The sequence below is a fragment of the Callithrix jacchus genome, chromosome 7, assembly GCF_049354715.1.
Source record: "Callithrix jacchus isolate 240 chromosome 7, calJac240_pri, whole genome shotgun sequence".
NCBI classification, from domain to species: Eukaryota; Metazoa; Chordata; class Mammalia; order Primates; family Cebidae; genus Callithrix; species Callithrix jacchus.
The window spans coordinates 145,315,780-145,338,712 of record NC_133508.1 but is presented as its reverse complement, the minus strand read 5'-3'; the positions used below and the strand labels follow the sequence as shown (position 1 = coordinate 145,338,712).

Here is a 22,933-nt window from a genome sequence, read left to right as displayed (position 1 = left end):
TGGATTTTTGAGTTATCAATGTGCTGAAGTCTCTTTATAATTTTATTTTTGTTTCAGTGTGGTTAGTGCCTTGAGTGTTTCAAGATCTCCATTATGGATTTTAGTTTATCTTGGATTGACTTTCTAGGTTGTGGCCATTCCCTGAAACACATGACAGTGAACTCACAGAAACCTTATATTTTGAATTTCACAAGAGTCCTATGATGTTAGGCTCTTGCTTGCTTTCTCTTACATTTTTTTTCCTGTCAATTAAATGCTGATCATGATCAGTGTTTTGGGTCCTGCTTAGTCATTTATGAATACTGATAACTATTGTGTAATTGGTCATTAGTTCCTTTTAAGACAGAATGGCCATTTTTTCTTAAATGAGAAATTATAGAAATAAATCAGTTAGAACAAAACTCACACCTGTTGGATCTATGCCCTGTAAAGTCAGCTTGGGAGGAAGAAGCTACACTATTTATTGGAGATATTTTATATAGTCAACTGGATCCCTTTGGGCTATGATGTTTCTGAGGTTTTTTTTTTTTTTTTCTTTAAAAAAGTGTTTTAGAATGCAAAGGAAAGATTGCAGGTGAGAAGGTAGTTTTACATTTGGAATTGGGAATCTGCAAATAGCTGTCCTCACAACACTGCATGAAACAATTGGGGTACCAAGGTTTTCATAGGACCTATCTTAAAGAAGGAGATTTCTTATAAATCAATGAACCTGTTTCACGGGGCACAAAGAAATTCTCTCTCTCTCTCTCTCTTTTTTTTTTTTTTTGTACAGATTGGGTTTTTAGGAAAAAGAAAGTAAAAACACAGATCAATTGTCTGGTTTCAACACATTTCTGACCTATTGAGTTTACACATTCTTTTTTAATCCTTAGGTGAAAATGATTTATAAATCTCAAAACACACCTGAGAAAACTATGTATGTGATTCAAATATAGAAGGAACATGAATTTACCAACTATACATATATATATTTTGAAAATGGTTTTTACTTCTATGCTTTCTTCGGTGGAAACCGAAGAAAACCATTAATATGTGGAGTCTCTAATCAAACCAGTTGTTAGTATATCAGCTGACTTTATTTCTTTTATGTCATGTAAGAGGTCTGTACTCGTTCTAAAAGTACCATCATAAGGCAGAGTAAATGATGCCTGCGAAAGCCTTGGAGTCTTCTTTGCAACACTCAGCAAAGCAAGAATTTGGTCACTGTATGTCTCCTCAGAAGATTAATTAGGGACAATTCCAATTCCAGAAAGATGTAATTTACAGCATAAAACTCCTTTATTTACACATAGGTTGCATAGGGTTGACAACTATGGCATATAAAGGAAAGTAGAAAATAGTTGTATTAAGTTATTTTGAGCTGAATTGAAATGTTAATATATTCCCACCCAGTTCCCTCTCTATGGATGGAATTATGATAATCATATCAAGAAGGAGAAAAATAGCTTTTCTCGAGAATTTTAAACTTTTTTTGTTAAGTACAAGTAGAAACTTATATTAAAAGAGTAATTTTAATGCAAAACGTATTTGGACCCAGTTTTAAGTGGACGAACATAAATAGCTGACCTTTTCATTCTCTGTACCTCATTTGAACCTGCACGCCACCAAAATCAAAGTAAATCACATCACCACTTGTGGTGTCTTCTTTGGTTTGAATTAAGTTGACCACATGTTTTTGAGAAGTTGCACTGCAAGGGAAGAATGGGGCTTGGTAATAACTGTAGAAATGATTCTACCTGCAAATATTTACATTAAAACTTCAGATTTGGGGGTGATAATATATCAAATATATAGTCATCCCTCCATATCCATGGGGGAATAGTCCCAGGACCTCTGTGGATATCAAAATCAGAGGATGTTCATGTCCCTTATATGCAATGGTGTGGTATTCGTATATAACCTATACACATCCTCCTGTATAGTTTAAATCATTTCTAGATTAGCTATAATATCTATTACAATGTAATGCCATGTAAATTGTTACTATATTGTGTTGTTTAAGGAATATTGACAAGAAAAGTCTGTACATGTTCAATACAGTATAGATGCAATTATTGTTTTCCTCTGAGTATTTTTTATCCCTGTTTGCTTGAATCTATTGTGGAACCCATGGATAGGGATGGCCAACTGTATTTTATGTCTATCATGGCTCCCTTTTAAAAGGATCTGAAGTGGCTTCGTAGAACCAAGCAGGTGTATCATAGGGAGAGTAAATAGGGGCTTTGGACATGGAATTTCAAGGCAACTGACACTGGGACTTGAAGCTGAGGCTTCTCAGACATCATAAGATATCTGTCCTTTCTTTCCAGACTGGGCATATTTACGCCACACACACACTTTTAGTCAATTCCAGGACTCTTCTTTGGCACTTACTTTACTCAATTTTTAAGAAAGGATTATCTCCAAGTGAGATTGCCAGTCTTGATATTCAGATCCTCGAAAACAATTATGTTGAGCACGTGGAAGGACAAAATTGGAATCAGAGATTAGATTACTATAAGAATCCATCTGTCTATCTACCTACGACTCTCCTACTAACCTACCATATAACTTGGCTTTATTAGAGCTAATGTAAGTAAAATATATATACCTTTTTGTATCGGGGATTTAAATAAAACTTGGAAGACACTGGGGTCCCAGAGACTTGAGAAGAAAGGAGCTGGTTTTGTAAAAACCAAATCAAAAATGAATAAAATGATGGAGAAGAGGGAGCCATTTTTTAAAGTCTAAGTTCCTTACAGGCCAAGAGACATTTTTTTCTAAATGGAAAAAACCTAAATTGGATACCATATTTCAAGAAGCATGCTTTATCAACTCTGGAAAGATGTAACCAATTAGCTTTTCAAGCAACTTAGGGTTGTAAAGTAAGCATCTGCTGAGTGTGACCAGCAGGACTGGATAGGTAGGCCTAGCTTTTTCTGATTTGAGGTTATATATAATATTCGCTTCCTCCAATGTGTTTCACAATTATAGTTGCCAATCCTAGAAGTTTCCTGCTGCTTGAGGCCCAGCTGGTAGCTTACTTTGCCATTTTGGTGCCTTCAATGACCAAGGACTAAGTGGCCAGGCACCTCGTCAAATGGCAACACTGTAGGACCTATACAGCCAACATCTGTTACCAGAAACACTGGCGGCAGAATCCCTGGGCTCAGACAGTCTCGTACCACATCTCCATAGAGCACCAGCCAGAGTTCTCTTTCTCTCATATTGCGCTGGAGGCTGAATCAGTGACGCTGGTCCTGAGATGGCTGCCCTGTCATGACAAGAAGTGGGACTGCTGAGTGCAACCTTGAAAAGCTACCAAGCTGACAAACTGTGACTTTAGTTTGATCTATTTTAAAGTCAAATCTGTTGGGGGAAATTATCCTTAATTAAGGATTTCTGTTTAAGTGACAAGTAGTTAGGATTGTTAATTTTTAAGGTAAACCAAAAGAGAAAAAGTTCACTCATCTGGTCTGGAGGAGAGATGAAAGTCAATTACTAAGCCAGGATCTAATTATTTATTTAATTTAAAAAGCCCTGTGTACTGGGGCCCCGAGGGCATTCCCAGTTTTGATAATTTGCTAGAAGGACTCACAGGACCCAATGTAGAGTTATACCCACAAGCTAAGGTTTATTACAGTTAAAAAAAATGAAGCAAAATCAGCAAAGGGAAAAGGCACATGGGTTGAAATCTGGAGGAAGCCAAGCACCAGCTTGCATGAGTCCCCTCCAAGTGGAGTCACACAGAACACACTTAATTCCCCCATTAGGGAGGTGTGACAAGTGTGAAGCATTGTCTACCAAAGAAGTTCATTAGAGACTCAGCATCCTAAGTTCCTACTGGTGGCTGGTCACATGGGTATAGCACAATCAAAATTCCAGACTCCCAGGAGGAAAGCAGATATTCAACATACACCATATTATTTACACAGACTAGGTGCAATGAATCACACTTATCATTAAGAGGAAGTTTTATATCAGCGTAGAGGAACCGTTTACCAGCCAAATTCTCAGGCACAAGTCAAAGGCAACCTTGCAAGCAAGCCATTCACAAGACAGTCTCAGGCCTGATTTTTAAACACTTTTCTGTATACCCTATATCATAGCCAACTAATTTTGTGTAACTAAAGCCCACTTAAACAATGTGCAGTTTCCCCTCATGCTGTTGATGCAAAACCAGTGTTTTTAGAAAACTTGTTTGTGGATGGAAGAGTTGTGATTTAGGAGATAGCTCTATCTTTTGAGACTCCAGGGTTCCAGATGGGCCAGAGTTCTGGTTTTTGTTTTGTTTTCGAATGGATACATTTGAAAGCCGTGTAGCTTCCCCTTATAAAACACTCTACTGGCCATAATAAACCTGCTGCCAATCAATGTCTACAATATTCCAACCTCTTTCAGGCCAAATGGGTAGGAGAAACTCACCAACTCATATTTACTTTAAGAGATAAGCTAGTCTCAAAATTTTTCTCTCAATATCTATGCCACCTATCTGTTATTTAAAGTAAAAGAAATAAAAATATAAGTTAATGCAGTGTTTTAAATACTGCAATTAAAATACTGCAATTTAAAAAATTAAAAAAATAGTAAAAATTAAAGCTAAAAATGATTGTAAAAAAGCAGGCAACAGAGGCTTTTAAAGACATGTACTTAAAACAATAAAAATATAAATTAAAATGATAAAACATTTGTAGAAATGGATACATCTTAGGGCTATAAGAAGACTGTATAGATTACTCACAGATTTGTAGCACCTAGTACCTTGTTTGGCCTACATCAATTGAATAATTAAAGTTACCCCCAAGACTTAACAACTTTTGCAAATCTACAGATGCCAAGCTGTCAATTTAAGTGGGATCATTTTGAGCTGGCAAAATGTCTTGTGTATAGGTCTTGTCTGACCTATGACTGACTATTCTGTCTGAGGATTTTGATTCACAGGAGTCCAGGGTAGTTCACCCTTGGGATTAGGCTAAATGGAAGGCCAGAGGGCATCTGTAACTTCCTCTGCACACGTATCCTTCTTGCTTAGGAGGGTTTTAAACTTTTAATTATTTTTTATGTTTTATTTTTTAAAAACCAAATATTTAAAAATTTGTTCTTACCTTTTAAGTCACCTTCTTACATATTTTCACATGCCATGTAAAGTCAGTCCTTTCAGTAGTCAGCTTGCTTTCCACCTTCTTCAGGAAGCCTTTCTCACTCTGGGTTTGGTAAAGTATAATTTTTTTTTCTCTCACTAAGCTGTGACATCCTTAATTAGGGTTGTATGCCTTTTATTGCTGAAACCCACGTAATGAAACATATGCATAGATTAGGCCTATTTAAAAATTCCACTTTGCTTTCCTTTTCACATTTTCTCCGAGTTACTCAGAAATGGTTACACAGATTCATTTTCTTGAGTGGGGCTCTGGCCATTAATTACATCTAGAGTTCTGACTGAAATCTGGGTTGGGAAAGCTTCCTATGGGAGCAGAACAAGTTGTATTGGAAAAGATTCGGGGCAGTTTAATAAGCTACTCCCTCTGGTGGGGGACATTGCCGGTTAAGAAAAAATTGAGACAGTGGGAAGGGAATAAAATATAAGAACTCATATTTACCCACAGATTGGAATGTTGCCTCTGGATTGATATTCAGCCACTTACTCAGCAAAATTGATCGAGAGGCTACTGTGGAGCCACAGACAGAAAGTGAAAACCGTTGTGCTGACGTTCACAGTTTTCTGAGGATCACAGAAAGGAAAAAAGAAAAAAACAGAAGAAATAGAGAGTTACTGTTCAGTGGTATAAAATTACAGTTATCTATAAGACAGATACATTCTAGATACCTGCTGTACAACCTAGCACCTATAGGTAGCAATACAGTGCTGTGAACTTAAAAATTAGTTAAGAAGGTAGCCTTTACATTAAGTGTTCTTACCAAAATAAAAGTGTGCTTCCTCCACAAAGAAACCTTTGGTGATAACGGATATGTCGGTCACCTCGATTGTGGTGATGGTATCACAGGTATAGGTATCTGTCCAAACACATTACATCATATACATTAACTATATGTAGTTTTAAATCAGATACATTAAATGTATGTAGTTTTATTGTACATCAGTCATTCCTCAATAAAGCTGTAGAACTCAATACAAATAGAAAGGTATAACATATTTATGGTACTTCCAATGAAATATGAGATGTCAGTATTCTCCATGTACCTCTATAAATTCACTGCAATCCCAATAAAAATTCCAAAGAGTTTTCTGGAAAAAAAAATGGTACCCAGGCTCTATTCCAGACCAATTTAATAAGAACTTGGGCCATGGGGCCTAAGATTTATTTTTAATTTATTTTTAAAGCTTCCCAAGAAATTCCTGATACACAGTAGGGATAAGAATCACTATACAGAGAAAAGAAGACTCAAAATATTTGTTTTAGTTTTCGTTTTTCTTCTTTTTTTTTTAAATCACCTTAAATATTTTCAAGTCATTTAAGGGTAGGGGAAGTCAAACATTTAATATTGTCTTTTTAGGATTTCCCCCTGCACCCCCATCCCTGGGGAACTTTAGACAGTAAAATAAGATTTTTAATTCTTCAGGACATCTTTTAAAAATCGAGATTTAGGTTGAGAAATAATAGGCTAAATAGTCCTCCCTTGTGTATCAGTGAATATCCTGCTTAAGGGATAGCGCTAGGAACTGTGGGGAATGCGAGGATGAGAAGGTGTCTTCTCTATGCCTTCATCCATATCTTCAAGGAGCTCACAATCCGCTTGGGGAAACGGCATAATCATGTATTCGCTGGTCTTTTCCAACTGTGAGCGAAACGCAACATTAACTAGCTTAGGCCACACGACGCATGTGGAGCCCAATAAATGGTAAGTGCCTGGGCCTCAGGTACAACTGGAACCAGGAGCTCCAAACTAGCAGGAACATCCTAGCTCACAGAAAATGTGGATGCCACCAGCGGCGACATCTTTACAACTTAGGCTTTAGTCACCGGGGACCCTGGCCTGACTGTCAGCCCTGAACCCACACCACTGGGAAGTGACTCATAATCACCTCTAGCCCTGTAAATTATGGCTGGGGTGGGGTGGGGAATTTGAATGGCTGAGCTCACAAAAGAACAGGGAACTTCCTTTGGAATCAAGTGAAAGATAATAGTTTTCTGACCCATAGGGGTTCTAATTCAAAAAGTATGTGACGAAGGGGTTTGCTGGGCAGACAAAACAAGTGTCTACCATACATGCAGCACAGCAAGACAGAGATATTCCAGGACAGCACTGGCAAACGGTATGGTACAGAAGCAATGACCAAATGAATGGCGCAAAATATTGCATTTTCCTGCCCAAGACAGAGCCCTATCTTAGGAGCAGCTTCTACTCAGAGTTGGGTCTGTGTACACACACTTCGACTTCCCACCACATGAGGGGTGTGGAGGTGATTAGGATGAAATGAGGGGTAGTTAGCACACAGAGAACCATTGCTATTCCACACCCCAACAAGGTGCAAGCACAGGGAATTTAGTCGGGTTTGTGTTGTTTGAGGGCCATCTAAGCAGAGATGTCTGACAAGCAGTAGAAATGGGGTGATGTTTGCAGCTCTGAAATTCCATGGCAGGGGCTTCTAACACATAATTAGCCATTGCTTTCACTGAGGCTCAGAGGATTGCACCCAGCATCCAGAGAAGGATTTCAAAATTTTCAAGGGCTATAAAAGAAAGGGATATGCTGAGAAAGGGGTTTCTGGAAATTGAGAGTGCCAATTTGCTCTGAAGCAGGGAGCAGGCACCCTATTTCTGAGACACAGGAAACAGAAGCAGTTTTTTCCATCATCAATGATGATGTCAGTGAGGTAGAAACAGGATGGCTCCTGGTTTTCTCGTTTCTTAATCAATGTAATTTAGACTTTTCGTTTTCATGAAGAATTTCTTAGCTATTTCTTATGTGATCTTGTCAGTGTGGCTTAACTAAGGATGACAATTGTGGCTAATTGCCTAAAAGTTTCCCCCATCAGTGTTATATGTGAGAGAACACACACACCCCTTGAATATGAATTTGATGTCCTCACTTAAATTACCTGAAATAATTCCTAAATGCTTGAAAGCACAACACCCTCTTCATCTAGTTCCTATCGCAATCAGACAAATATTTTAAAGCAGATTCAAAAAATAAACTATAACAAACTTCTTACTGGAAAAAAAGTCACTTCTGGACAGAAACGAAGCCAAAGTAATTTTAGCTCAAATTGGTTTTCCTGGAAAAACTAAAAACACAGCCCTGAAAAAAAATGTCTTAGAGACTTTACAAATCAACACTCAAAAACTAACAAGAGCAGCCTAAATATCCTTTACTTCATTGATTCTCAAATACTAGCATGGAAAGAATCTTGTTTAACAGAAAAGCTTGTTAAAATTCAGATTCTGGAATCTAGCGTGTAGATCTAAACAAGACCTGAGTTGTTTAAGTAGAGAAGGTTTGAAGATCACAGCTTCATTAACTCAGAAAAAGACCAACGTAGAGATTTACAAATTAATAGGAAAGAGCAAGGAATTGTGTTTGGGAAACTATGTCCTAGCCCACTCCAATAGAGCCATCTGTCTTAGTATTGTGGGACAACCTGGTACAAGGCCCAACTCCATCATTTTGTGTGTGACTTTGAGTAAATAGTTCCCTGTCTTTGGGTCTCAATTTTCTTTCCAATAAAATGAGATCAGATGATGCCCTTGTTCGGGGTGCTATAGCAAAATACCATAAACTGGGTAGCTTATAAGCAACTGATTTTTTTTTTTCTTACAGTCCCAGAGGCTGAGAAGTTTAAAACTAAGGCGTTAGCAGATTTGGCATCTAGTGAGGGTTGCGTGGTTCATAGACAGTACCTTCTAGCTGTGACCTCACATGGCAGAAGGGACTATCTAGCTCTCTGGAGTTAAAGCCACTAACCCATTAATGAGGGCTCTGTTCTCATGACTTAATCACCCCTCAAAGGTTCCCATCTCCTAATACCATCACCTTAGAGGTTAGGATGTCAACATATGAATTTTTGAGGGACATAGGTATTCAGATACAATATCAACTGCTCTTAATCTTTTTGAGCTTACAAACTCATAAAATTATTCAATCTTTTCTCCAGAAAAATGCACAAATATGTATTTTTGCACACAAATTTGGGAGGGTCACTTTTTTGAACACAGTTTTGGGGGGCCACATTTTTGCACACAAATTTGGGAGGGTAACAGCTCCCTTAAAATGCTTTCATGAACTTCATATGACAGACAGTAGCTCTTGGGAGGGAAAAATGGGGTAATGGGGTTCATCTGAATCTGTGTTTCGTAAGCCCCCTGTCCAGTTCATATTTGTCCTTGTTGAGGAGTCATATCACTTTTTGTCCTCCACTCCTTGCCCCATGTTAGGAATCACCATTATCACTAATACGTGCAACACAGAGTAAGTGCTGGCCACTTCGGGAAGCTGAAGACTCCTCCAAGGTAGGTGACATTATCACCATTTTACGAATTTGAAAACTGAGGTCTATAAAAGTGAAATCGTTTGCCTCAATCACGTGACTAATAACAAGCAGGACCTGGATACTTGATCTTGACCTTTTAACTTCCATGGCAGGGTTTCTGGGTCTTGGCACTGTTGCCATTTGGGTAAGTCTGTATTGTGAGGGTGCTGTCCTGTGTGAACACTGTGAGATGCTTAGCAGCATCTTTGGCTTCTACCCATTAGATACCAATAGCACTCCTCACCCAAATTTTGACAACAAAAAATGTTTCTAGAAATTGCCAAATGTATGCTTGGGGGAAAAATCTCCCCCATTTGAGAACCACTGCTCTATGGTATAGTCCGCTGATATCACTACCATAGTGAGCTGCTGCTGCTGAAGTGAAACTATAAAAACTCTGAAGTCTGGCAGGGCAGGAGAAGGCTGAATACCATCACTCCAAGGTTTCATATACATCAGGCAAAGAATTTCAGAATGAAATAAACGGTGTTATTGCAGCTTCATGATGCTATACATTCATAAATTCTAAAAGCTCTACCCGTAGGGTTTCTTGTGATGGTGAATGGTGAATGCTCACCTGCAGCTGAGTCACTCTCAAATCTGGGTATCAAACAGCATAAAGATGTTGTTCCTTTGAAAAACATAGAGTTGAAACAGGCTCATAACAACACAATTCTCAGTTGTGTAATGTCTGAGAGACCAAGATCTGAAGAAATACAGCTGGGGTTAGAAATGGGATTTTAGACAGTTTTGGTGTTGTGCTTAGTGAGGTTGCTCTGTGGCTTGGCACAGAGGGGCGGGAGGCAACAGGAAATGAGCACTTTTTCACTGCTGCTACATACCCTTTGGCTTCCTAAAGTATGTGAGACAGCTGCTGTATCCTGTTCTGTGGATCATGAAATTCAGTACCAGGAAAGTCCACGTGGGATCCTGTCAGTATCAGGCATGGGGTTCTGTGATGTGTTTTCAACAAACACTCTGTTTAAAAGTAATCTTGTAGCATAAACCAGGAGGATGTAGTTTCATGAAGCTGTTAAAGTATTTTAGAAAAACAAATAAATGCTCTGCTACATGATTCCACTAATGTTAGTTGTATCTCTTCAGAAAGATAATTGAGGTTGAAATCTTGATCCCACATATAATGGTTCCTAAGGGACATACTCAGGCAGCACATGATTAAATATTTACAACATGTCATGTACTGTAATCAGAAAGAGGGCCTTGCCCTTGACTAGCTTACCGCTTGGAGAGGGGATACTCAGTGCCTGAGAAGTCACACTATGGCAGTGATACACTCAGGTGTTTCGGGGGCACACAGCCTAGGCAATCTGCTCATCAGCTTTAGTCTGTTTTCTATTGTTCCCAACAGAATACCTAAAACTGGGTAATGTATAAAGAAGAGCAATTTATTTTTTACAGTTATGGAGACTAAGTTCAAAGTCAAAGACAGGCTGCATCTGGCAAGGTGGGGACTCTCTGCAGAAACCTGAGGTGATGCAGGGCATCACATGGTGAAGGGGCTGAGCGTGTTAGCTTAGGTCTCTCTTCCTCTTCGTATAAAGCCACCAATCCCCCTCCCATGATAACTCTTTAATACATTAACCCATTAATCCATAAATCCATGAATGGACTAATTCATTCACAAGAGCAGAGCCTTCATGACTCAATTGACTCTTAAAGGTCCCACATGTTTCTTTGGGGATTAATCTTCAACATGAATTTTGGAGGGACAAACATTGAAACCATAGCATTGGGATCGAGAAAGACTCCCTTTGTAGGTGAAGTCTAACCTCAGACCTGGAAGACGAGTAGGGCCTAGCTAGCAAAAGTGGGAGCACATGTGGAGGGGCAGAGAGGCAGCCAAGGGATGAGCATGATGTCAACAAAGATGCCTGGATGGGAAAGAGGAGAGACTGGAGCACACTCAGGGATGGCAAGTGGCTGCAGCAGGGTGAGGGGAGGGAGGGATGGGGTAGAGAGGTCATGTAGGAATGTATGCAGGGCTGTTTCAAGGCTTCGCAGACCTGGATACTTTTGGAGATCCCATTATACAATATATTAAACATATTAAAATGCACCCCAATTCCCCATACGTAGTTTATACATAATGATGACTTGAATTGCAGGTGACTATTTAATAACATATTGTTTTTTAGTTTTCTTTTTGAATTTCAGAGCCAGTAATTTTTTTTCCCATAGTCATTTTAAAAGGGTCTTGCAAAGCTGGTAGGCTCTAGGCACTGTGCTTTTAAATGATAAAATGGACTTGGCTTTTGTGCTATAAGCCTGCAAATTACATCCCTCTGCCCCAGTATCCAGTCTCATTTCCCCTGCTCTCTGGAGTTTTAGCAGGGCTTGCGACCTTTTGGCTGGACAATCCATTCCTAGTTCCTTTTGCAGCAAGTGGCAGCCATGAAACCAAAGTTTTGGCTGTTGAGATGTGTGCAGAAGTGATGTCTGCAGAAGTGATGTCTGAAATTTGCAGGTCACATTCTTAAAAAGGAAGCTGGCTGTCCTCCCTTTGCCTTTCTCCATCCCTGTGGGGTAGAATGTGAGTGTAGCAGTGGTGAAATAATTTTAGCTGTGTAGACAAGGAAAACCTCAGTGTGCATCAAAGTCACCTGGAGGGCTTGTTAAAACACCGATCTCTGGATACCATCTCCAGAATTTCCGATTCCAGAAATGATTCTGGGAACCATTTCTAACAAATTCCCAAGTGATGCTGCTGCTCATCAGGGACCACGCTTTGAATACTAGTGCCCTGGGGATGATGGGGCGGCGATAGAGGAGACACCTGGGTTTCTAGATGATCTGATAGGGTAGATCTGCTTTCTACATGGACTGCTCAATTACCCCCATAGGACAGAAATAAACCATTATTAAGTTTTTTGAACCACTGTAGTTTTGGATCAATTTGTTATAGCAGCTGAATCTATAACAGCTAAGTCACGTCTGGAAAATACTTTCCAAGGGAGGCAGTATTGTGTAGTGGATGTGTATGGGGCCAAATAACATGCATTTGAATCCCAGTTCTGCCACTTCTGAGCTGTGTAATCTTGGGCATATCATTTAACCTTGTGACTCAGTTTTCTCCTCTATTAAATAGATCCAGAGGGACAAGGTCACCTAGAGCTCATCCCATTTCTAGACTATATCCAGTACCAGGGCCTAGAATTCCCCCCTGCCCAGTAGCCATGAGCAGGCTTCCAAGGTCTGCATGCACTTTTCTGGCTTCGTCTGATGGCTGACTATAGCTTCCAGATACCCTTGGTCTGAGATCTTGCCAAGGGGTGGCTGTGGGACAGTGGTGTGGGTAGAACTCAGATATGCAGGATGGAGTGTACTGCATTAGACATGAGGCCTCTCTGGCATGTGATGACACAGCAGAGGATGAGGAGAGATCGAGGTGAATCACAGGCCAGTGGCACACTGTCCAAAGAAGTCACATTCAGGTAGCATGGGAACAACCTATGAGTGTGATGGGAATTTAAACTTTTTTTTTTTTAAGACACAGGGTCATGTTCTGTAGCCCAAGATGTAGTGCAGAGGTGCAATCATAGCTCACGGCAGCCTTGAACTCCTGAGTTCAAGCAATCCTCCCAAGTAGCTGGGACTAAAGGTGCATACCACCGCAATGGCTAAGTTTTATATTTTGTAGAGACAAGGGTCTTGCTCTGTTGCCCAGGCTGGCCTCAAACTTCTGGCCTCAAACAATCCACCCACTTCTGCCTTACAAATTGCTGGGATTACAGCAAATCACTGCCTTGCAAATTACAAATTGCTGGGATTACAGGTGTGAGCTATTATTCCTGGCCAGTATTCTAAATTTGAGTCTGGCTCTCCAGTTGTCATGAAAGCATATTTGTTAAGTTAGGAGACTAGAACATATTTAATAGTTAATAACTTGATTTATGATTTTAAAATATTTAGACATCGGCATGAAAACTTCCATTTGAATACCTGCTCTGCTCTGAAAATTTGGGGGGGGTCCTGGGTACCTTGTCACCCTGGCATGAGAAATAAATGTAACAACAGATTAAAAAAAGACTCAAAACATGGCTTGGCACATATGGTATATACTCGATGACATTGATAATGATAATGTTTATGATTCTCCTGAAATCTTAAAAAGGAAGCTGGCTGCCCTCCCTTCATCTTCTCCATCTCTGTGGGCTGGAATGTGGATGCTGTAGTGGTGAAATAACTCCTGAGGGAAATTTTATCATAACCTTGACACTAGGAAAGGACAAGATGGCAGAAGAAAATTAAATGAAGTGGGTTTTACTTATGATGCAAAAATCTTAAATAAAATATTAGCAAATAGAATCCTACAGTCTATCTATGTTTAAGAGGATAACATATTGTGACCAAATTGGGTTTATCAGAGGAATACAAAGATGATTCAACTTTCAACAATACATCAAATGTAACCTACTACATTAACAGTTAAAAAATCATTCATATAAAAATCTTACTAGAAATAGATAGAAATGTCTCTAACTTATAAACAATGTATCAGAAAACTATAACAAACACCATATTTGATGGTGAATTATTAGAAACACTAGGGCAACATTGGGACTATTAACCAAATCAGTGACCTTAGGGGAATGAGCTTATGGTCATTCTGAGGAGGGAGAGAGGCCAGCCAAATGGAGAGTTCCAACACGTCTGCAGCTGTGGAACGGAGTAAGCGTGGTGGGAAAGAATTTGTGGGTGACCCATAGGCGAGAGTGGAAGGCATGGAATCAGATGAGATCAATGAGGGAGAGAGAGTTAGAGTGAGAAGAGAACCAAGAAGAGAAGCCTGGACCACCATATGAAAGGAACCATGACGCTGGGAGCCAGAGAATGAGTCTGGAAGGGAGCAGACAGGGAAACAGAAGCAACGGGAAACCTGGAGGGAAACAGCACTGAGGAGGAGTGTGTTCTTCACAGAGTCAAAGTAAAGAGGGCAAGGATTGAGGAGTCCCAATCTGCTACTGAGAGTCTGCTGTTGACCTTAGCCAAAGCTGTTTCTGTGGAGTGGAGAGAGCTAATGGCAGTGTGCGTGAGCATTCAATGGGACAACTGGAAGTAGAAGCAGAAATTGAGCACGTCCACCAGGAAGGGGAAGTGAGCTGTGTAGCACCACGAGAAGAAGGTGAAGTTCCAGGGGAGTTTTATGAGGTTGTGGTGAAATCAACATTTTTGTAAGTCCAAATGGGAGCAACCAGGGAGACTGATAAGAGACAGCAGAGAGCAGATGACTGATGGGACAAGTTCCTGCTGAAGGTGAGAGGAAAGAGATGCTCATAAAAGTCACTTGCTGTTTCACCATGGAAAAAAAAATAAATGAAATAATTTACACTGCCATTCACTTATTAATTCAATAAGTATTGATTAAGTATCTACTATGTCCCAGGCACTGACCTGGTGCTGGAAATAAGATAGAAAAATTTCCTACCCTATATTATGTAAGTTCGGTAACTTAAAACAGAAGCAAAACCAAATCTAGAAACAAATAAAAATGTGGCCCCTGTCAGGCCAGCACTAAAGGAGGTCTTGGAGGAAGTGTGTATGACTGCTGGGCACTGGAGTCCCTCAGCAGGAATGCTGCTCATCTCCAAGGCAACAAAAAAAGTGACAGCTGGGACCGAGGATCCAGCATTTGAAAATACCCTCCTACCATATTCTATCAGAGAGTCCTTTAGGACTATGTTAATGTGAGAGAAAACGACTTTATTTCAATGACAAGTTTTAAGTATGAATGATTGGGAGAGTCTCCTGCAGACTTGCTGTGCTTACTGCACTCAAAGCCTCAATAAAGACAAATGACAATAAGCAAAAAGAGATGACATATGCTTATTTACATCAGTAAACTTGATATTGAAACCTTCAACCCTCTGAATAGCAAGTCACTGGTTCTTTTCTTTCACCTCTCCCGCCCCTGTCCTCACCAGTTTCATTCAGATACAGCCTAGCTGGACCAAATCCATCAAATCATCCTCATCCTTAATCCTCATTAGAGTTCTTAAAGCCATTAACCATCCATGTTGATTTGGAAATAGAAAGAGAAAAGCAGAGAAGGTGTGTTTTGAGCTTTCTCCTGAAATACTGCCCTCAGGGACCTACTGGGAAAGACTCCTAGACATATGACCCAGAACTACAATGCATGTTAGAAGAGGTACATGCCATGTAGCTAGAAAGGAGAAAATGCTAAATTCATGAAAAGGGATTCACAGAAAGGTTTAACGGAAAGGGCCTCTGAAGTAATTGACTGGGGACTTATTTGACAAGATGAAAATAATCCATCACAGGGCTATCTGATGGATATTCGGCTTAGTATCCAGGTGTCCTGCAACTCCACCTAACATTTTTTTTCCCGCTATGCCATGTTACCATATTCCCATATTGAGTTATACATGACTTTTCCAGTGAAGAATTGAGAGAATGACTTTTCTGTAAAGCTTCCCACATGGAATGGATAAATGAGCACGTGCACCAAAGAAGATGCCAACATCAGACTGCCAATCTCTAATACTGTCTATAAGACAAAAAGTTCTGAAGTGAAAAGTCATCTTTGTTCACTCTGTGGATTGTTCAGGTTCCTTGCTTTCCCCGACCCTGATTTTTTAAGACTGATCATTTTTTGGAGCAATTTTAGATTCATGGCAAGTTGGAGTGAAAGATACAGAGATTTCCCATGTGCTCCCTGCCCCACCCATACATGGCCTCTTCCATTATCAAAATCCCCCACCAGAATGGTTTGTCTGTTACAATTGTTGAATGTACACTGACACATCATTCCCCAATCTGTAGTTTACACTGGCGTTTCACATTCCACCACTTTGGACAAATGTATAAGGACACAGATCCACCATTATGGTATCATGTAGAGAGTTCCGCTGTCCTAAGAATCTTCTGTGATCATTTATTCATTCCTCCTTCCTCCCTAACCCTGGCAACCACTGGTCTTTTTAACTGTCTCCATAGTTTTGCCTTCTCAAGTATGCCATAGTTGGTAGCATATGGTATGCAGCCCATTTCTGCTGGACTTAGTGATACACACACTTAGGGTTCCTTCATGTGTTTTCATGGCTGGATAGCTCATCTCTTTTTAGCATTGAACAATATTCCATTGTCTAGATGTACCATTCACATCTACTTTAAACCTTCTGCCAATTTCATTTTTATCCTCTAACCATTTCATTACTAAAAAACAAAACAAACTCTGGAAAGGAGTTTGTTGATGAGAAAACACTGAAATTATGATTTAAATTGAGGAATGGAGATTTTCTGTGGATAATTATCTATGTTCCACTTTACCAAAGAAAAAATGAATTTCAAGTAGTACATAAAGCAATTCTCCTTAAAAAATGTGGGAATAAAGAGACCAGTCCTGGGAATATATGTATCTCTCAGAAAAATGCATCAGACTAAGATGAAATGCTCTAGGGTATATTAAATTTTATTCTAATATTGAAGGGAGAAATAAAGGAAGGAAAGAAAAATGAAGCATGATGAAAAATAAGGTGATCGAGAGAGAGAAAAGACAGAGAAACTTGTTAACTACAGGACTTTCTGAGCAAGATATTTTTCTTCCTTACAAGTTAGAAGCTATTGAATAATTCATGCCAAGCGTGGAAAGGCTGTCTTTTCCCTGGGTGATGTATAACTAAGCAGGAGAGAGCTTCGAGTGGGTTCACCACATCAGCCACCACTCTTGCTTCTGAGCACAGGGTGCTCTCCTCTTGAGCTCAGCTTCTGCTTTTGCAGCCAAGCATTCTTGTTGCTGCTGCCTGCCTGCCCACCCGCCTGGGCTTGAAGCCCGCCACTTTACTTTCCAGCCCTGATACCAGCTGAGAAGTCTCCCTGCAGCTGCCAGTGCCTGCCTAGGACCATGTGTGTGGATGCTGCTTGGGAGAAGCGGACACTTGCTCCTGGCACTGATCCCAGCTGAGTTTCTCCTGTTGATTTCTGGACCACTGATGCTGTTATTGAGGAGGTATTTCCTGGCATCCCTTCCTCTGCGACACCGGCTAAGGACCAGCCCAAACGCAAGGTACCCTTCAACCCTTTCCCATGGCATTTCCCCCCCAGCTGGGATATCTCCTCTCTCCTGGAACTAGGGGTTCCAGCTGGCAATAACTCCCAGCTGTGTGTGTGTGTGTGTGTGTGTGTGTGTGTGTTGGGTGAGAAGAGACTGTTTTGGGTATTGCTCTGTCCTAGGGCTTTCCCGATGCCTGCTGAATATAATGCAAAGTGGCCTTTCCCCTGGATCTGGAGACATTTCCGAGGCAGGCACCTGTCATCTACCACCCCCGTCCTCCACCAGCTCGCTTTCTCCCCCTCCCCCAGCCCATTATTCAGCTTCAGCCTTTTGTGTCGGTGGCAGAGGGCTGAAGGGATGTCTTTGCCCTTCTGACAGGCAGGAAAGCGTCAGGATGGACCGCGCTGCCAGAAGCCGACGCTAGCGAGGGAGGTGTGAAGAGTTGGCCAGAATGACCAACTCCTCCTCCACATCCACCTCCTCCACCACCGGGGGCTCGCTGCTGCTGCTCTGCGAGGAAGAGGAGTCGTGGGCGGGCCGGCGCATCCCGGTGTCCCTCCTGTATTCCGGCCTGGCCATCGGGGGCACGCTGGCCAACGGCATGGTCATCTATCTCGTGTCGTCCTTCCGAAAGCTGCAGACCACCAGCAACGCCTTCATCGTGAACGGCTGCGCCGCCGACCTCAGCGTCTGCGCCCTCTGGATGCCGCAGGAGGCGGTGCTCGGGCTCCTGCCCGCCGGCTCTGCGGAGCCCCCGGCGGACTGGGACGGCGCCGGGGGTAGCTACCGCTTGCTACGGGGTGGGCTGCTGGGCCTCGGACTCACGGTGTCCCTCCTGTCCCACTGCCTCGTGGCCCTGAACCGCTACCTGCTCATCACCCGGACGCCCGCCACCTACCAGGCGCTGTACCAGAGGCGCCACACGGCGGGCATGCTGGCGCTGTCCTGGGCGCTCGCCCTGGGCCTCGTGCTGCTGCTCCCGCCCTGGGCGCCGCGGCCCGGCGCCGCGCCCCCGCGCGTGCACTACCCGGCACTGCTGGCCGCCGCGGCGCTGCTGGCGCAGACGGCCCTGCTGCTGCACTGCTACCTGGGCATCGTGCGCCGCGTGCGCGTCAGCGTCAAGCGGGTCAGCGTGCTCAACTTCCACCTGCTGCACCAGCTGCCCGGCTGCGCCGCCGCCGCGGCCGCCTTCCCGGGCGCACCGCACGCGCAGGGCCCCGGCGGCGCCGCACACCCGTCGCAGGCCCAACCCCTGCCGCCCGCGCTGCACCCGCGGCGGGCGCAGCGGCGTCTCAGCGGCCTGTCGGTGCTGCTGCTCTGCTGCGTCTTCCTGCTGGCCACGCAGCCGCTGGTGTGGGTGAGCCTGGCCAGCGGCTTCTCGCTGCCGGTGCCCTGGGGCGTGCAGGCGGCCAGCTGGCTCCTGTGCTGCGCCCTGTCTGCGCTCAACCCGCTGCTCTACACGTGGAGGAACGAGGAGTTCCGCCGCTCAGTGCGCTCAGTCCTGCCGGGCGTCGGCGACGCAGCGGCCGCCGCCGTTGCCGCCACGGCCGTGCCCGCAGTGTCCCAGGCGCAACTGGGCACCCGCGCCGCCGGCCAGCACTGGTAACCCAGCAGGGGCCCGAGGGAAGTGGAGATACCCTGTTTTCAACGTCCTGGGCCACCGTCCCCTCCTTCCCTCCTAAGGCATCCCCTGCCTGAACGAAGACTCCCGCCGCGAAGCCCAATAAACCCGGGGAAAATGTGGCCTTCGACCCCAGCGGGCTACCAGAACCCAGGCCTCTCCCTAAGCGGGGCTCCCGAAGTCATTTTGGACGGCCACCTAATTTTTACCCTTTGTTTCTGTGTTTTAGAGAAATCCTAAAGTCAAAACACCAGGGACTTCAAGAACTTGCAAACTGGCGTTTTAAAATAACCGGTTAATTTATTTCGACACTGTTTGTTTCTGAAAAAGAGCTTTTATAATGTATAACCCTTGCCACTTTCATCGTCTTATTTATGAAGCGCCTTGAGTGTGCATGAGCCAAAGGAAATAATATTGAAGAAGGAAATCAATATGCAGAAAGTATTTTAGAAAGTAACCCGTCTTTGATGATGCTTCTCTTACCATTTAGTTTTTGTGTATTAACCTGGAACAGTGAAGCCCTAGGTGTGCCCACCAGTATGAGTTGCCATTAAGACCTCAAGCCCTTTATTCTTAAAAGGGTTTTTTATTAAGTCTTTCTCGAATGAGGTAGAATCTTAGCCAGTGAGAAAACAAATTATTTTATGTTCCTTTTTTTTTTTTTTGCACTCCTAAGACTGAAAATTGACGTCGAGCGTTAAAGTGAAAATTTTCCAGTTTGATAATTGATGGTCTGAGCCAGCACTGGAATTTGGAAAACAAATAAGGTGATTATCTATTTTAGGTACCGTTTCACAGTTTCTATAGCATGCACACTTGTTGCTACCCTCATTTTGTAACCAATTTATTTGCCTTACGAATGTGATTGCAGCTTTGAACATTTTGTACTATAATGGTTGCTTGGGAGAATACGTTCTTCTGTTTTCTCTTTAACATTTAAAATATCTAAATGCACATGATATAATGAAACACAAATAATACCATGACTGCATAGCTAATATTAGCTGCTATTGCATGCTCCTAGATGCTAGAACTTACTGGGCATGTGGTATACTAAAGCAATACCCGTTAGACAAGGACATTTTACTTCTTCCAGACACCAGAAGAAATGGCCTTCAATTATTTGAAGAGACACAGAGACACCTCTGGCTACCTAGAATTCTTTCTGTCTTGACCCAATTTATGAGAAAGCTCCCAGTTGGGACTTTATCTCACAAATGGAATCACAGTCAAGATGGATCAGTAAAATGGTTTGGCTCAGCAAAGCCAGCGGTGCTCTTTTAGGGTTTAAACGAGCCACATGTTAGAAAGCAACGCTGTTTTTATGTAGTTCATATATATTACCATGACATTTAACATTAATATTGTATATGTTGAAGGAGATGTAACTCAGTCATATGTAGTGAACAGTTCAAAATGGAAATGTGTTCTAAAATGTGTTATTTGAGATTTGTCATTTTCATTTTCGGTTTACTAAATTTACTTAGACATGTTTGAAATGCACAATTGTGTAAAATCACCTTATCAAATCAAAATGGGAAAAAGTAATTTTAATAATCGTATATCAGCATTCTGACTAATCACCACATCAAATCTGGGCCCAAACAGCCTCAGTTAACTGCATAATTCAGGAATGAAACCAGCTTGCTTTGTTGCATTCCTGGGCAATTTAAGCCAGGACATTAGGAACACTTGTGCATTTGAATAATTATGGAAGTTGGGATGTGTTAAGGAAAACAAAACAAATATGTTCATCACCAATAATCAGCTCTCATTTTATTAATCTATCCCTTTTGTGCATGCGCCATTTCTCTCCTACTAAGGTTTCATCTGTTCACATTTTCCTTGATTCAAATATTAAAGTTCAGACAACTATTCTGAGTTTTTTCTTCTGTCTCTGGTTTTCTTGCACACCTCCTTGAGAACATTATAACAGAGGCTATGGCATTCCAAACACTAGTGATGAAAGTAACTTCTTTTTATTTTTATTTATCTTGTTTTATTTTTAATTTCTAAAATTATTTCTACTTTATATAGTTGAATAAGGCCCACATACCAGCATTAAAGAGAAATAGGTAAAATTTCCTTTCTGTAAGTGTTGGGGAATAGATTGCAACAACAACAGAAAGCTGAGAATTTTCCTTTTGGGGCATGGCTGGAGGGGGCATGCTTTTCTAAGTCTCTGTCAAAAAGGTGTTCTTTTAATCAGAACTTTATCTCTGTTTCTCACTGTAGATGGCTGCAAATGACTTCCCCAGCTATTCCTATAAACATCTGCCTCACATATGAAGTCAGCTATCCAAGTGTATACCTGGTATCTTGCAATGTTTCTGGCTAGCACTGAGAATCATCTTATGCTGGCTCCATGACATATGGGAGACCTATTTTAGATTAATTTACTGGTAGTTAACTCCCTAGGACTGATTCACTTTTAACTTCAAAGTAGTAATGATGTGTCTAAAAATGCCTTACCAGGGTACTAGCTGTGAGTGTTGGAGTTATTGGCTTTACAAATTAAGTTAACAGAGATCATGTTTTTATTTAAATGAAACCACATAGTATCCACTCAGGAATAAAAAATCCTGATTGCTGTCCTATTTTGCCTTTTCTACTTTTTTCTACCTTTAGATATATGCCTATTAAGACATATAGCACCTGCCTCTATTTCCCTTGCATTTTAAATGGCTAAATTCTAGGGCGTAAGAGGTATTACCCCTAGCACTTCCCTTCTTCCAAAAATGTAGTATGTGAATAAACAAGAATTCTGTTTTTCACAAAACCATCCACAGGTGATCTTTGCTTTAAACAGGTCAGGGAGAGTTCCAAGGTCAGACAAGTTTTCCTGTGTCTCAGAAGTAGGGGGAAAGATTTCTTCAACCGGGATATTTTTTTTTCAGGAGGACCCAGTTGGAGAATAGAGTGGGGCTGAGGAAGTATAAAGGGGCTTATTTTAATCCTTAGATAGAGAAAGACCTTGAAAAGATCTGCTTATCAATGGAATGTCAGTTTGCTTTAAACTCATGAGGCAGTGCAACCTTGTTCTTCTGATAATAACGGCATTGGTCAACTTCAGTCTCAAGAGTGACCTTTATTCTGTCTCCCAGCCTCCAGACAATGCTCATCTGCCTCTTTAGTAGTCCTAGGAGCTGACTCAACAAAGGACATCAGTGGCATAAGTTCAAGAACATTGAGAAAAATTGTAGATATCTGTTACTTTTGGGGCCTGTCCTAAAAGTTTGTGGGTTGCTGGGCAAGAGTGGAGCTCCAGATGAAGTTCTCAGTCTGCAGGAACAAGGCAGGGACCCTTTCTTCCCCACTCCCTTATAACAACTCAAGGGTCCTCATGCGTATTTGTATGACTTAGCCCACGATTCCAAGTTCTGCCTATATCCTTCCCTCAGCCAGCCACCTTGCCCACTTCTGGGACCTAATGGTGCACAAGCAGGGCCAGAGCGTGCCCTGGGAGTGGCTTCGAGTCATTTGGGCATGGAATTCCTGGGTTGTAAGTACTAGCTTCTGCTTAGCGAGGCACAGGCTCTGAGTGGGTGCATTTCATTGGGACTCCTTTCCCTTTGGGAAGGGTAGCCAGAAAAGAACAGAAGCAAAGCTTTAAGGCCTAAGACCCAGGCTGGGTTCCCACATTTTCTCAGGGCAATACTGCTTTCAATACTGCTTGTATGTAGGCCCTCTCTAGCATCCTTTCCTAGCCTCTCCCATCTTCAGGGACTCCTTAAACAGGTGCCACACATAACAGTTTGCCCAGATGCTTAATTGCCAGGTCTGTCCCACAGACCCTGGCCCAGCGATGGAT

General features: G+C 42.0%; 1 protein-coding gene across 1 annotated transcript; it reads left to right on the top strand.

The window, feature by feature from the left end:
- The first annotated feature begins 17,149 nt into the window (after nt 1-17,149).
- Nucleotides 17,150-21,003, top strand: GPR88 (G protein-coupled receptor 88). Its single transcript, XM_035252278.3, has 2 exons — nt 17,150-17,513; nt 17,880-21,003. The coding sequence occupies exon 2, from the start codon at nt 17,953-17,955 to the stop codon at nt 19,105-19,107; it is 1,155 nt and encodes a 384-aa protein (XP_035108169.1). The 5' UTR covers nt 17,150-17,513; nt 17,880-17,952; the 3' UTR covers nt 19,108-21,003.
- The last annotated feature ends 1,930 nt before the right edge of the window (nt 21,004-22,933 follow it).